Source organism: Colletotrichum siamense, assembly GCF_013390195.1.
Source record: "Colletotrichum siamense strain Cg363 chromosome Unknown KSG_Cg363_contig06, whole genome shotgun sequence".
Classification (NCBI taxonomy): domain Eukaryota; kingdom Fungi; phylum Ascomycota; class Sordariomycetes; order Glomerellales; family Glomerellaceae; genus Colletotrichum; species Colletotrichum siamense.
Window position 1 is genome coordinate 1,629,289 of NW_023501019.1, and position 13,452 is coordinate 1,642,740.

Here is a 13,452-nt window from a genome sequence, read left to right on the forward strand (position 1 = left end):
GCAACGGCCGTTCGTTGCCGGCCCCAGGCCCCTGTTTGCTCCACGGCTTTCCTTCCTCTTTGTGAAGGGGATCGACGAGCCTGCCCCTGGACAAGAGTAGATAGGTAGGAGGGCGTACGCACCTATGTTTTGGCGGGTGATGGTCCACTGGCGATAAGGTGCTGCGATCGACTGCGATCGGGGAATGGAAGAGACCCTGGAGCGCAGTTTGACAAGTGTGACGGTGTTTGTGATTCTGTACGTAGCTCCGGCCGCCTCGTCAAGCTAACCTCAGCTGGCTCTGGGCACCATCCACCACCTGGTGCGGTCTGCTCTTTGATCTTGACCTGGTCATGTCATTTCTTTTCGGCACCCGACAACATCGATTCCATCTAAGCCTTCATGTTAATGGACAAGATGTAGTGTGTATATTGGTGGCCTCTGTCTCCCGTAGTCTGTAGATGATGATGGCCATATTTTTGGTAACGACTGAATGGGCCGCTCCCGGGCTGGTCCCGGTTCACGAAAAAGGCAGAGAGTTTCCAGAAGGCTTCGAAGCCCACATCACATTGATAGGACGTGGGCAGTTGGCACGAACGCCTCGCGGCGTTGCGTGTTGCGCAACGCAACGCAACGCAACCGCAACACGCTCTTGCGCAAGGGTCCGCAGTACGTTATGCAACGGCCATCGTCAAGTCTCAACTTGTCAGACACCTTGCCTTTAGTACCGCTGGTAATGGCCGATGTGTGGCACAGCCGGGGCTGTCTTGGCCGTTGCCGGCGTCAGCCATCCGTCAGCCATCCGTCAAGCATGGCATCGGCAATTTCTTCGGTGGGTGCCCTTGAAACAGCCGTGCGTTCTTTGTCCCCAACCCCCAACCCCCAACCAAGCCTGAAAGTAGGGTGCGAATACAGACAGATAGTAGCCGCTCAGCAGAGGGGTTTCAGACGTATGTATGTGGTGATGTCTAGTGTAGGACGGGAGATGATCCCTTGGCTTGACCTTAAGCAAGATAAGATACCTGTCTGCGCTGTCACGTCGTCAGTGGCAGTGGGTAAAACCTCTGTGCTGCTGGCTGCAAGAGGAACCAAGACGAGATTTCGTGGGATCCGTAGCTGCCTCCAGCGCCCCCCTAGCCCGCGATCCGACACAGAGTACCCTGGAAAGCGTGTTTTGGAGCCCCTGTCCTGGTGCGAGTGCAACCCGACGACGATCACACAATGCAGCCTGCTACAGAATTCAGACTGCGCTCCTCTCCTCGCCTCGCCTCTGCTCTGCTCTGCACCGACTCCCTAGGCATTCATCTTCCTCTAGGTAGTTCTCTTCCAGTGCGAGCAGACGGAACAGGTACTCTTCTTACATGCCTACTGTAGATGGTCTAGATGAACGTGCTGCCTGGCAATAAACGAATCCAGGCGGCTCCTGCTGTGCATCGTTCTGGTTGCAGCTGACGCACGGCGCTGCGTGTCCGATGTTTACTCGGGAAAATAGCTCTGCCTTCGTCATCATCGCGGCAAGAAAAGGGGGGATGTGGCAAAAAGTTGAGATGCGGTCAGGCAAAGGGCTGGACCTATGGACTGCCCAGGAGGCCTATTTCTGCCGACCATGGCAATCACAAGGCTGATGGTCAACTGAGGTTCCTGTCCGTATCGGGTCCGATCTGTCGAGCCCATCGAGCAAGACAATGTACTAAGTATGCACATCATCTCACCTTTCGTTGGGCTTCTACAAGATTTCCAGAGTCTATTCTGCTCCATGTACTAAGCAGTACTAGGCGCTACCGTCACTCGCAGCTAACCCTCTTCTCCATCCCCGATTTCCAACGTCTCCTGCCCTTCTGCGTCGTCTGAACAACACGCCATCCGCCCTTCCCAGGTTGCCCTCTGCCTCGAGGTATCGGTGTCCCTGTCAGACCATCGCCCCAAAGATCCCCGCAAGCTGCAATGCAATTGCCCAAAGAGGCAGAGTCCAGAGGCTCTCACTCGCATTGATCCCGCCTGCGTCAACCCCCTGACGAACCCGCTTCTCCACGCAGTGCCTTACAGCGTACTAGGGGCCTCCCACCTCCCACCTCCATACCCCTGTTCCCTTCGTTCCCTCTGCCACTTCGCTTCGTCTGCGATTGATTCCTAACCAGGGGCCATTTGCCCGTCACTGCACTATACTGCGTTTTCAATTCTTCGCCCTAAAAGTCAGTCTCGATATAACCTCTTGCAATCCGCCTCTGTTCCTTCTCTAGTCATCAGTCCGTCATTCCTGCTCAACTCGATTCAATCTCGCCGTTGGCCTCCACTCCTCTGGTGGTTGACTTCTGAGCATTCCATGTCTCCTTCTTGCAGTCACCAGTCCCGCCTCTAACCGTTCTACGTTCTCGTCACTCGCTCGACTACTCGTTTCCGTCATAGGCTGCGCCTTTTCTTCAAATCGCATACTCATATGCAAGTAACCTGGGCGTTTTGCTCGTTGTCTCATCAAAAAACTTTCCAACGTCCCGTACGGAACCACCAACACGCTCGGCCGCCCACCTATGCTCCCCCCCGAACAGAATATACCAAGAGCTGTATAAGAGAATCGTCCAACATGCAATCCTCTCGCCTCCAATCCATTACCTCTCGCTTCTCTCCGAGGTCTTTGCGAACCTCCTTTCGCCGGTCATCCTCCGCTTCATCTCGTGCGAGCAGCGATCGAGGCTCGTATGCCACAACATCATCGTCTCCTGTAAGCACAATCAACAGCATTGTCTTCCGTCAACCCTCGATGCTCGATCTCGAAGAGGAACGAAGGAGCTTTGGCAGCGAGCTCAGTATCCTTGAACCCCGCCCTGCCATGTACATGGGCAGCGTGGAGGAGCGTATGGGCTCTCTCTAGGGTGGGTGGAAAACACGCCAATTGCAACGCCATATTATGAGTGGAAGTCAAACGGGAAACGACACTTTTCTTTTCACGAGTCTCGATGTTGCGGGTTGGGCTTGGGCTAGACGAGAACCCAGGTGGTGGGCTTGGGTAAAGGCGCAAAAGGAGTTCAGGTTTGATCGCAGAAGGGTTGTCCAAAGTTGACATGCCCCCCGCCCTTTTTTTTTTCCCCCTCTTTTTCTCCTCCATTGAGGCCAGTTACAGAACTGGTTGCACAGAATTGCGAGAATCAGTCCTCAGTTGAGACGACCATAGCAACGGTTTGGCTTGTAAGGGGGCGCGGCCTGCACAGGGCGCAGCCGAAGAGCCCTTCGTGAGATACTTTCGTCTGAAATGAAAGCGGCCAATCATTCGTATTTCAATGCTCTCCGCCATCGGTGAATGCCAGCCAGTGAATATAGATGTGCTGGCTCTGACGTGTTTGCAAATCACTCCGCTGGCCCCCTTGTCTATTGTGTCGCAGACTCATAAGTTGGGCTAAATCACATTGGGCTAAATCACAAAAAGGCCAGGACCTAAATATGGACCATTTGTTACTATGAGGCTACATGCGACATCACATCTTCCAGAACCTAGACAACCCCAAGACCCTCGCTCGAGAGGCTCCGAACAAAATGCCACATGATAATGCAGTTGGACCAAACCTGGTTCCAAGAAAGTTCTGGCTTTTGGTGGGCGGGAATATTCTATCGCCGCCTCCGACTTGGAACCGCCTGTTCACCATGACGGAGGAGCGAAACAAGGCAGAGCGAGACAAGAAAATTGAGAAGAGAGAATTCCAAGATGCAGCGAAGAAGGCCAAGGCAGAGCTCGAAGCTACCAAACAGGCGTTCAAAGAGGAATACGGAGGCGGCTTGGCAGGTTGGAAACAACGGAGGCGCATGGCGGAAGGAGCTGAGGTCGGCCAAAAAGAGGACGATACTGCCCGCGGGGTGCAACGGACTGACAACCCCGATGCTGGAGAGATCGGACTCGAAACGTCCGCCTGAATGCCCGCAAATTCTATGCCGGTCATTTGCTGTATTATGAGCAGCTACAATAACCCAAGGAACTGGCCGAGAACAAAGTCGTTAGAATAATGCGGTGGTACAAGGCAGTGGCACCACCGCGAACAGCTCTATGATACAAATACTATCGCTTACATTTACAACACAGAGATCAAGCTCACCTTCAATATGCTTGACACCAGCGCTCGTGTTTCCTCACAGGCTGTGACCGACAACGAATGTTCCCAGATTAAGCCGAGCTCTTGTCCCTCCTCTTGCCCATGTTGCGGGCTCTGGGTTCGACAACCCATTTGTTGAAGTTATGCTTGCGACGGGTTTTGAAACCTCCCTTGGCCTGTGTCCCATACTATTCAGCAAACTGTAAAATCGACGGCCAAAGATCGACAGACTACTCACCAGAGTGCCCCAAGGACTTGTTGGGTGGCGATTTCCTTTGGACTTTCCACGACCACCTCCATGAGGATGGTCAACTGCAAAGCCATGTATGTCAGCAAATCTAGCAGCATGGCTTCATCAAGAACCACAGCACGACTCACCAGAGTTCATAGCAACACCACGGACCGTCGGGCGAATGTTGAGCCAACGACTTCTTCCCGCCTTACCCAGTTGTCGGTACTGGTGATGCGGGTTGCTGGCGACTCCAATTGTCGCGCAGGCATCCTTGCTGACTCTGCGGATTTCACCGCTTTGGAGGCGAACGTTGACATACTTGCCCGTCATGACCCTGGTTCCGTCGTCCTTGGTCTCCTCCTCCTTGGACACAACAATCGCGTATGTGCCCGCGCTCCGGCAAAAGACTGCGCCGCCTTTGGCTTTGGAGCCAACGTTGAAGACGACAGTTCCAATCGGTATCATATGCATGGGTAAACAATTGCCTCTCCACGCAGTCTTGGCGGCCAGAATACCGGGATCAACTACACCACCCATGGCGTCGAGAAGGTCTTGGGGAATGCCAGCACGGTAACTGTGAACAACATCGCCGGCCCGCATGCCTTCAGAAGCTACAATGTAGCTCTTCCTGCCGGTGGATTGGTTTGTTAGCAATGCAATATGAGCACTGCGGCCAGGATCATGCTCAATGCGTTCAACGAGATGCGGGCCTGGTTGCCGGCGTTCGAAGTCGACAGTGCGTATCCTCCTTTTGGCGCCACCTCCGCGGTGTCTAACGGTGATTTTCCCAGAAGAGTTGCGTCCTCCCTTCCCATGTCCTTTCTTCGGAAAGGTCAGGGGCAGGAAAGGGCGGCCCTTCCACAAGTGGTCGTTGATAGGGCGCTTCAAATGTCGCACACCGGGGGTTCGTGGCTTGTAGGTGCGCATAACAGCAGAATCGTTGGTCGACTTCTCGGACGCAGTGGGACTAGCGAACGTACTCGCAGCCTGCCTAGGTTTCTCGGAAGCAGGCGTTTCTGCAGACCTTTTGACGGTGGCATATTGTCTTACGAGCAGAGCACGGAAGGCTGGCGAGCTCGGAAGACCGACGTGGCCTCTCTGTGCCGACAGAAGCATACGTGGTGCAGGCATATTGTCGAGGACTCGGGTTCCAAGGTTTGGTGATCGCCGTCGCTTCAATGATCAAGTTCTGGTTGATATTTCAGAGGCCGGTCAGCGCGACATGGTCGCAGAAAGCGCAGGCAAGGAGTAGGTTGGGATGGCGAACAAAATGTCCAGAGACGCCAAGTGAGTGACCGATATAATTCAGAACCCCTTCGCAGATATCGAAGGCGACTTCTCTGCGTAGCGTCGCTTTGCGTGGGCGGGATAATGGCTTCGTCTCCTCCGAGCAGACGGGGCCGGGCTGCAGTGCAGATTTCGAGATTTGGAGATAAATTCTGCCGGCGCCGCATGAGCTTCAGCCACGTTGTGTTGGTGAGGCCGGCTGGCGTGGCACAGCAGACTGACTAAGCGAGGCGCTGGCTGATTAAGGCACCCGACACTGGACCGCAGACTGCGCGACGGGACGCCTCGACACGACACGGTGGTGGAGGAGCGGGGTCGCCAGTGAAGCGTGACTGTCTTGCAACGCAGGGCAGGTAATGGTGTATGTACATAGTGTAGGTAGGCAGGTGCCTCAGGTACATAGGTAAGGTCGGCAATTAGGTAGCGTGTAGGCCACCCAGCACACGTCTGAAGGACAGCCAATAAGGCAGTGGTTGCTCTGCGGTTGTCAGTGTTGATTGCTATTGTGACCGGGGTGCGGCCCCAGTGCTCATCCGTAGTGTCTTTTTTTTTTCTTCCTCTCTTGTGCTGCATCCCGTTCCACCTGGCCCTCGCGCGCGCAGCCCCGAAGAGAGACAGGGCAGTCGCGTCGGGTTCCTGCTCGTTTCCATTGGCAGACAGCACCGCGGTCCCCTCCCCAGACCAGACGTTCCTCATAAGCCTCGACCACCGCTATCACTATCTCCGACCCGACTGCCTTACAAGTTACAGATACCTTGAACTTCGAGGATCGTCTTCATCTCGACTGCGCCAAACCAGCCCTGGAGCTTTCACCTTCGGTCCAAACCGCAATATCAAAAGTTCAAGTTCAAGTCACCGTTACCAGCTGCCCCAAACCACCCTGCTCATCATCATCATCACCATCATCATCATCAACAGCCAACACCTCAACTCACCCTAGGCTCTCTCATCAGATATAACACGCGTCCTCACTCATCGTTTTGGCCGTCTGTTTGTCGGTCGTTTTCCACCAAAGGAGGAACCAGTCCAGCCTACTCTCTCACCTCCAACCCGCCTCACGCGTAACACCAATTCACACCGTCCACCTATTCTGATTCACTCAGGCTGCTTACTAGCTTCCATCTGGGCAGCATATCTTGCACCGCTCTCCGCAACACACAAAGAGACTTCATTCTCCAGTGTGCACATCCATCCAGCAACTCACAGCAGCAATTGCGACAACCTCCACTTCGTCATCTGGCACCCGTCACGACAAAGACGCGACTGCCTTAACCGAGAGTCAAGAAGCCACTCCCTGTCCGTCGTTCGCGCCTCCGCTACTGTGGTGACCAGAACCCAGACCAGGGTCACCGCGAGCCGCGATCCAAAGGTACGTACCCCCAACACCCCGTTCTCAATACCCACTACATACCACATCACGTCCTCTGTTCCCACTACCTCAGCAAAAACACACATCACAATCCATCTTTCCACCTCTTCCCACATAAACAACCTCTTTTCCCCCAAGTCCAATCTCTTAATTCACCTCCCAACTTCGAGATACCCTTCCGATACCTACCCTTGATCCCTCTGGCCGCCGATTCTCTGCCAATTGGCCTCGTCGACGCGACTAATTTTCCCCCATAGCCATCCGTGTTTGGTCGAACCAGAGCAAACCCTTTGCTCGCGTTCGAGTCGCCCGTCATCATCATTCCCAAGGTGCGCATGTCTCGACCCTCGTTCCTCTCTCCGGCCAGTGCCTCCACCTCCTCCTCCAAGAGTTGTCCCATAACCCTTCCGTGGCGCTCATCATTTCATTATTCTGTCTTTCTGCCTTGAGGCTTACCTTAGTGGCGGCTCAGTCCTCATCGACGCGTCTGGTGCTGACCATATTGACCCAGACTCTTACATCGCAAATCACCCACCATCTTCAGCAACCAGTTGACGAAAATGCCTCCTGCCGTGAGTTCTACCCGCACCTGCCGCCTTCTTCCTTCTGGTAGTCTTCGAGGCTCCAACTCTGGGCAGCCCCATCGCGTCGCCATCTCGCTTACCATGCCCTTTAGCAACCCCGTCCGACGCGTGCAACACGCCTCGTGTCAAACGAGAATGACGAGAACAGTGGCTCAATGCGAATGACGCGTGCCAAAGCGGCCGCGTTGAGTGTTGATGAGCTTGCTGTCGCCGGAAAGCCTACGAAGAAGTCCGCGGCCACCACAAACACTGCAGCCACTGCAGGGAAGCGCAGTGCTCTCGGCGATGTGAGCAACGTCAAAAACGCAGATGCGGTTGAGAGAAAGAAGGCCACCGGCAAGGTGGGCCTCGTGTCGAAGGCTGCTCAGCCCACCGGTGTCATCAAGAACCAGTCTCGTTCGACCGCAACCAGAGCTGCCCTGCAGCCCAAGGAGGCCAACAAGAAGGCCGAGCCGAAGCGTGGCGCCCCAGGATCAGGCGTTGTCAAGCGGCGAGTCAACGCGATGGCGCAGCCAGCTCCCAAGGATGCCAATGTTGACGATGATGAGCCCCGCCGCAAGAAGCACCACACTGCCCCGTCCGAAAAGTCGAGACCCAAACCCGAACCTGAGGCTGCTCCCGTCAAACGTTCTGCTCAAGAGCCAGAGTCATCCAACACCGCGAGAGACGCCCAGGTCGACCTGGTCGAGTATCCCGAGGGAGTAAAGAATCTGGACGAGGAGGATCTGGACGACCCTCTAATGGTTGCCGAATATGCCAACGAAATTTTCGAGTATCTCCGTGATCTGGAGTGCAATTCCATTCCCAACCCGAACTACATGGAGCATCAAGATGATTTGGAGTGGAAGACGCGCGGGATTCTCGTCGACTGGTTGATTGAGGTTCACACTCGTTTCCACCTGCTCCCCGAGACTCTCTTCCTTGCCATCAACATCATCGACCGTTTCCTCTCTGAAAAGGTTGTACAGCTGGACCGCCTGCAGCTTGTCGGCATCACCGCCATGTTCATTGCCTCAAAGTACGAGGAGGTCCTGTCACCTCACGTCGCCAACTTCCGCCACGTCGCGGATGACGGATTCAGTGAGGCCGAGATTCTCAGTGCTGAGCGTTTTGTTCTCGGCACTTTAAACTATGACCTGAGCTACCCCAACCCCATGAACTTCCTGCGTCGCATCAGCAAGGCAGACAACTACGACATCCAGTGCCGTACTATTGGCAAGTATCTCATGGAGATCAGCCTTCTCGATCACCGTTTTATGGCTTATCGTCCGAGTCACGTTGCGGCCGGTGCTATGTACCTGGCCCGCCTGATTCTTGACCGTGGTGACTGGGTATGTTCAGACAACACTACAAACAATTCCTCACTAGGTTTTTTTTTTTTTTTTTTTTGGTACTTACCGTTTCCCAGGACGACACCATCGCATTCTATGCTGGTTACAACGAGGAGGAGATTGAGCCGGTAGTTCGCCTCATGGTCGACTATCTTGCGCGTCCTGTCGTTCACGAAGCCTTCTTCAAGAAGTATGCCAGCAAGAAGTTTCTCAAGGGTAATTGCGCCGCGCCTGCTTTGTCTGGTTCGCAAACTAACGTGGAGTAGCCTCGATTCTTACGCGTCAATGGGCCAAGAAGAGTGCCCCGCACTTTGGTATCGTCGACACCCATCTCTCTCTGGACCAAATTTCCGCCCGGGATGGTGACTACCCCGAGGATGATGATGACTACTAGCGACATGCGCGATTTTCGAGTCTTGGAACAGGTTCTGATTTCACAGGATACCCTGGACCAGGGCAGTTGGATGAGCATCAGCGTTTACGGCCACTGTTACGAATGCATAGATCGACGACCAGCACTTTGGCAGTGCATCAATCCACGTCGTCCTCTCGTCGCGCTCCTCCAAACTCAACAAACCTATAGCAACAATACGCGCGCGGGCTTCTGGGGCGGATGATAGGTCTTTATTACTTGTTTTGTCTGGGTCACATTGTTCAGACTCATTGTCAGATACTAGCAGCTGTTTTGTGCTGCTATTTGTTGTCGGTTATACATTTTCCAGTGCATTGGGGACTTCGTGCTCTTGTCTCACGAATGGCGCATGGAGTCAGAGGTCAAGGATATCACGAAGCGGACGGTTTGGCTGGAGTTCGTTGACCATTGTCTTTCCAGTAGGCTGGGAAGGCATGGGATCCTTTGGTATTGCGTTTTCAGGCGAAGCCAGCCTGTCGGCAGGGCGTCTCGCTTCATCGCATCTCAAGTTCGGAGGTGTTATGGAAGATGGCCTTGGAGGGAAGGGCCCCAATCGCAATGGGTCGTAAATGGAAGCTTGGGGATGAGCGAGGGCTATCGTGCAAAAATTGTACATACATCTGTTCGGAGAATGCTTGGTTCACGGAAGGGTCACTAAATGCATTGCGTTTTTTTTTCTGGTTCAAGACAAGCGGGCCTTGAAGATGCGAAGGCGATCGACTCGGTCAACGGGAGAATCCGCTAATCGTCGAGTCTCGCAACGATCCATGCTCAAACGTGATCCTCGCCTTGAACGAAGTTTGTGCGCAAATGCTCTGTATACATGTTATGCGCGACGTTCTTCTGACTCTGGGCCCCTCCCGGGAACCACGCAACGCTTCAACGCACATGACGCGGCAATTCCGACAACCTGGAAATATTTTGGTGGGTAGATGGGTAAACGTCTCGGCACAAGGTACTTCGAGCCTGCAAGTCTGGTTGTTTGAGTGGAACTGCTGTGAGTGTTTCTGTCGCGACGTGCGAGCAGCATGCCTCCGCATACGGATGACAAACAAATTCTCGAATCGTTTCATATCGATTACCATTAGTTTACACTACGTTACACTACTCAACATCGGTGGTTCAACAACGAACTACATCCATGAGGCATCATTAATCCTTCCTCAAGCGCCGAGAGTGGTGCGGGTGTCGGCGCGGTACCAGTTTGCCTTAGGATCTCCGAGACAGTCGCCAAGGGTAACCATTTGCTTACCCTGGAACTTCTGAAGCATATACTCTGTAAGGTTGTACACCGTCTGCTGATGGATGTCATGGCCAATGACGAGAAAGTTATCGCTGGGAGCGGGCTTGGCGGCTATGGCCTGGTCGACGATTGTTTTGGACTGGGCAATCTCTGTTGGGCTATCGTGAAGGTAGTCTTGGGTGTCCAGGTCGAAATAGATGACAGAGTAGCCCAGTGCAGCCATATCATCCTCGCAGCCGCACTCAGCATTGCATGAGGAGAAAGGAGGCCTGGGAGAAGACGAGGTCAGGCAAATCATCCACAACCGCAAGACACCAGCAACTTACCTCATGTAGGTAGGGAAGACACCAATGATGTTACGCAGAGCCTGCGGCAAATACGGTCAGCTTACGAATTCATCCTCATTTCACGTAGAACAAACCATTTCCAGCTTGTACATCTCATCCTTGCGCTGCGCCGAAGTGATGTTGCACTGCCAAAAGAAGTCTTGTCAGTATGACAATTGAGCGGAGAGGATCCAGGTAGAGCAGTTACCAAATCAGCATGAGACCAAGTATGACTGGCAATCTGATGACCCTCGCTGTACATTCTCCTATTGTACTAGATGAGTAATAAGCTAACAACGAAAGGGATACCGAATTGTCTGCTTACTTGATGATGTTCGCCCAAGGCAGGGTCGTATTATCGATCTCGCCCTTGGCGTTGTTGTTGCCTGTGACCATGAAGGTCGCCGAAGCATTGTACCTTTTGAGGAGATCCAGAAGATCAGAGGTGTACTTGTCCGGACCATCGTCGAAAGTCAGAGCAACGTCTCCTGGGTTCACACAGCTGTAAACCCCAGGACCCCCATATGCGACTTGACCAAGCTGGGGACGGGCGATGCTGGAGGTGTTTTGACCCGAAGGGACTTGGTTAGCATCGCACGCCGGCCCAAACTGGAATAGGCAGTCCGGGGCTCTGCAGTAGTCTTGAAACATTGTTAGAATTAGGTGTCATTTCCATTTAACATCGGTGTTGTTCTCACCTGGGCCCGTTCCACAGTATCTAGCAGCAAGGTTAGCCATAAGAAGCCCCAAGGATACAGTCATCACTAACCCAGCAGCGGAGCAGCATTCGTTTGATGCGCAACTTGTGTTTCCGTTGTCAGGACCACATTGCGTGTTGCCCGCAGACCCATCACCGCCGTCTCCGCCGGCCGGTGGGCTGCCGTCCTGCGTGCAAGTGCCGAACTGGCCCTGGCAGCCGTTGGAAGTCAGGCAGTAGTCGTCGGTGCTACCACACCATCCATTCACGGAGCAGCATGGAAGGTCCGTTGGACAAGAGAATGCGGACGGGTTGCCTCCATTGCCAGTTGTTCCGCACGTGTTGTCTGGGGACACGGCTCTAGAGAGAAGAAAAGATGGCGAGGCGACGATCCCTAATGGCAGTGCCAGAGCAAGCACGAGGAATTCGAGCGTGGACGTCATCCTTTGCTAGAAAGAGCGGTAATGATAGCCAAGAGACAGAACGAATGCCAAGGCTGATGATATAGCGAGTGAAAGCTGCGATCTGGGATGCTTGTCAAAATCAGCCAAGAAACGCGGCGGCTTCGCCGGCTTATATGGGTTGACAAAAACGCCCCAAGAATAAGGAAATGTAGATCGACAGGCCGATGAGCCGGAAGAAGCTTTGAGAAGGAAGAGGATGAGGTGGTATTTTGGTCATGGCGGCGCAAAGGGGGTCAATGTTTGAGAATCAGTTAGATGCTAGGTCAAGCTTAGAATCAAGCTTAGCACGACTACCACATCGTATACGGCTGAGGCGTTCCCAGAGTTTTGAAGGGCTCCAATTCCGCAAAGACCGCTGGCGCCGTCGCCAGAGGTTGGGGCTAAAGGGAGAATCAGGATGGATGGGCGGGAACTGAGTGGGTATGGAGACGGCTAGCGGATGCTCCCTCGGAGGACCGTGTGCACAGGTCCAAGCCATGCATGACCAATGCTACTATGCCTTTCTCTTCTTTCGGGGTGTTTTCTTCTGTACGCCTGGGAGACAGCGGACGGCTGCATCAAGACTTTGGACTATTTGGGCAAAATCGCGTTTGGATCATGACCACAGCAAAGAATACAAAGTAGTACCAGAAAACATCTCCAAGGCCGGAATGGCGAGAACATGGCTGGCTGTTCAGAGCGGTAAGTCGTAAACCGATGAGCAAGCATATTGCAGACGTGAGACAACATGATGTTAGTTGGGCGACCGGTTGAGCGGTAAAAAATCACGGATGAGGATCAACGGCGCTGTGGGAACCTTGTGCTTTGTCTGGGCTGACGGTGGCTTCTGCAACGATCAGGCAGAGGAATTGTCAGGTGGCCAATTCGGCTTTACGGCACAAAGACGAGGTTCGGGACATGAATAATACAATGTTCCCAAGCCCGACGTAAACAGGGCTACAAGTTGCCAATTCAGCGGGTCATGAAAATGGTCGTCAGGGAGATTCATTCCTAATGGATAGCGGAGCGGAAGAGCATGCTGGGCTGTTGTCCGCACGCCGGGCGGGACCGAGCGCGCCGGGTCCGTGTCTTGCCCCGGGAGTAGGTATCGTTAAGTCGAAAAGCCCAATGTTCTGCGGCCGTGAAGTCGCCGGAGCGGCCCCCTCGCAGTTGGGTAGGTATGTACGGAGCCATGGCGAATCGGAGAATTCTTTGCCACCTGCGTTACCGCTCGTGGCGGGTAGTCTCAAACAAGGACCTCACAAGGAACCGACTGAAAATTTCATCCCTATTTTTTTTAGTCTCCTCGATTAAAACCGATTCCACCTCCCAGTGGCGTATGATTGGACGGACTTACTTGCCAGGGTCTGATTTTGCGGTTGTGTAAGGGATGAATGGGGGTTCGGCTCTTCAGTCATCAACGAAAGGGGACGGATAATGGATAATGAAAGGGAAAACAGGGTGGAGATG

The 13,452-nt window shown here is 53.8% G+C and overlaps 4 protein-coding genes across 4 annotated transcripts; 2 read left to right on the forward strand and 2 right to left on the reverse strand.

Annotated features, from left to right (window-relative positions):
- Nucleotides 1–3,507: 3,507 nt before the first annotated feature.
- On the forward strand, nt 3,508–3,882 carry CGCS363_v009440 (uncharacterized protein; the record flags this gene model as incomplete). The annotated part of the gene is made up of 1 exon (XM_036641289.1): nt 3,508–3,882. The coding sequence occupies one exon, from the start codon at nt 3,508–3,510 to the stop codon at nt 3,880–3,882; it is 375 nt and encodes a 124-aa protein (XP_036493009.1).
- A 247-nt stretch (nt 3,883–4,129) lies between these two features.
- Nucleotides 4,130–5,421, reverse strand: CGCS363_v009441 (54S ribosomal protein RML2; the record flags this gene model as incomplete). Its single annotated transcript, XM_036641290.1, has 3 exons — nt 4,130–4,234; nt 4,297–4,370; nt 4,437–5,421. The coding sequence occupies 3 exons, from the start codon at nt 5,419–5,421 to the stop codon at nt 4,130–4,132; spliced, it is 1,164 nt and encodes a 387-aa protein (XP_036493008.1).
- A 2,085-nt stretch (nt 5,422–7,506) lies between these two features.
- nimE (G2/mitotic-specific cyclin-B) lies at nt 7,507–9,255 on the forward strand (the record flags this gene model as incomplete). The annotated part of the gene is made up of 4 exons (XM_036641291.1): nt 7,507–7,518; nt 7,623–8,861; nt 8,939–9,077; nt 9,128–9,255. The coding sequence occupies 4 exons, from the start codon at nt 7,507–7,509 to the stop codon at nt 9,253–9,255; spliced, it is 1,518 nt and encodes a 505-aa protein (XP_036493011.1).
- Nucleotides 9,256–10,436: 1,181 nt separating this feature from the next.
- Nucleotides 10,437–11,982, reverse strand: CGCS363_v009443 (Chitin deacetylase; the record flags this gene model as incomplete). The annotated part of the gene is made up of 7 exons (XM_036641292.1): nt 10,437–10,785; nt 10,843–10,883; nt 10,938–10,988; nt 11,051–11,108; nt 11,168–11,483; nt 11,541–11,560; nt 11,612–11,982. The coding sequence occupies 7 exons, from the start codon at nt 11,980–11,982 to the stop codon at nt 10,437–10,439; spliced, it is 1,206 nt and encodes a 401-aa protein (XP_036493010.1).
- Nucleotides 11,983–13,452: the final 1,470 nt, after the last annotated feature.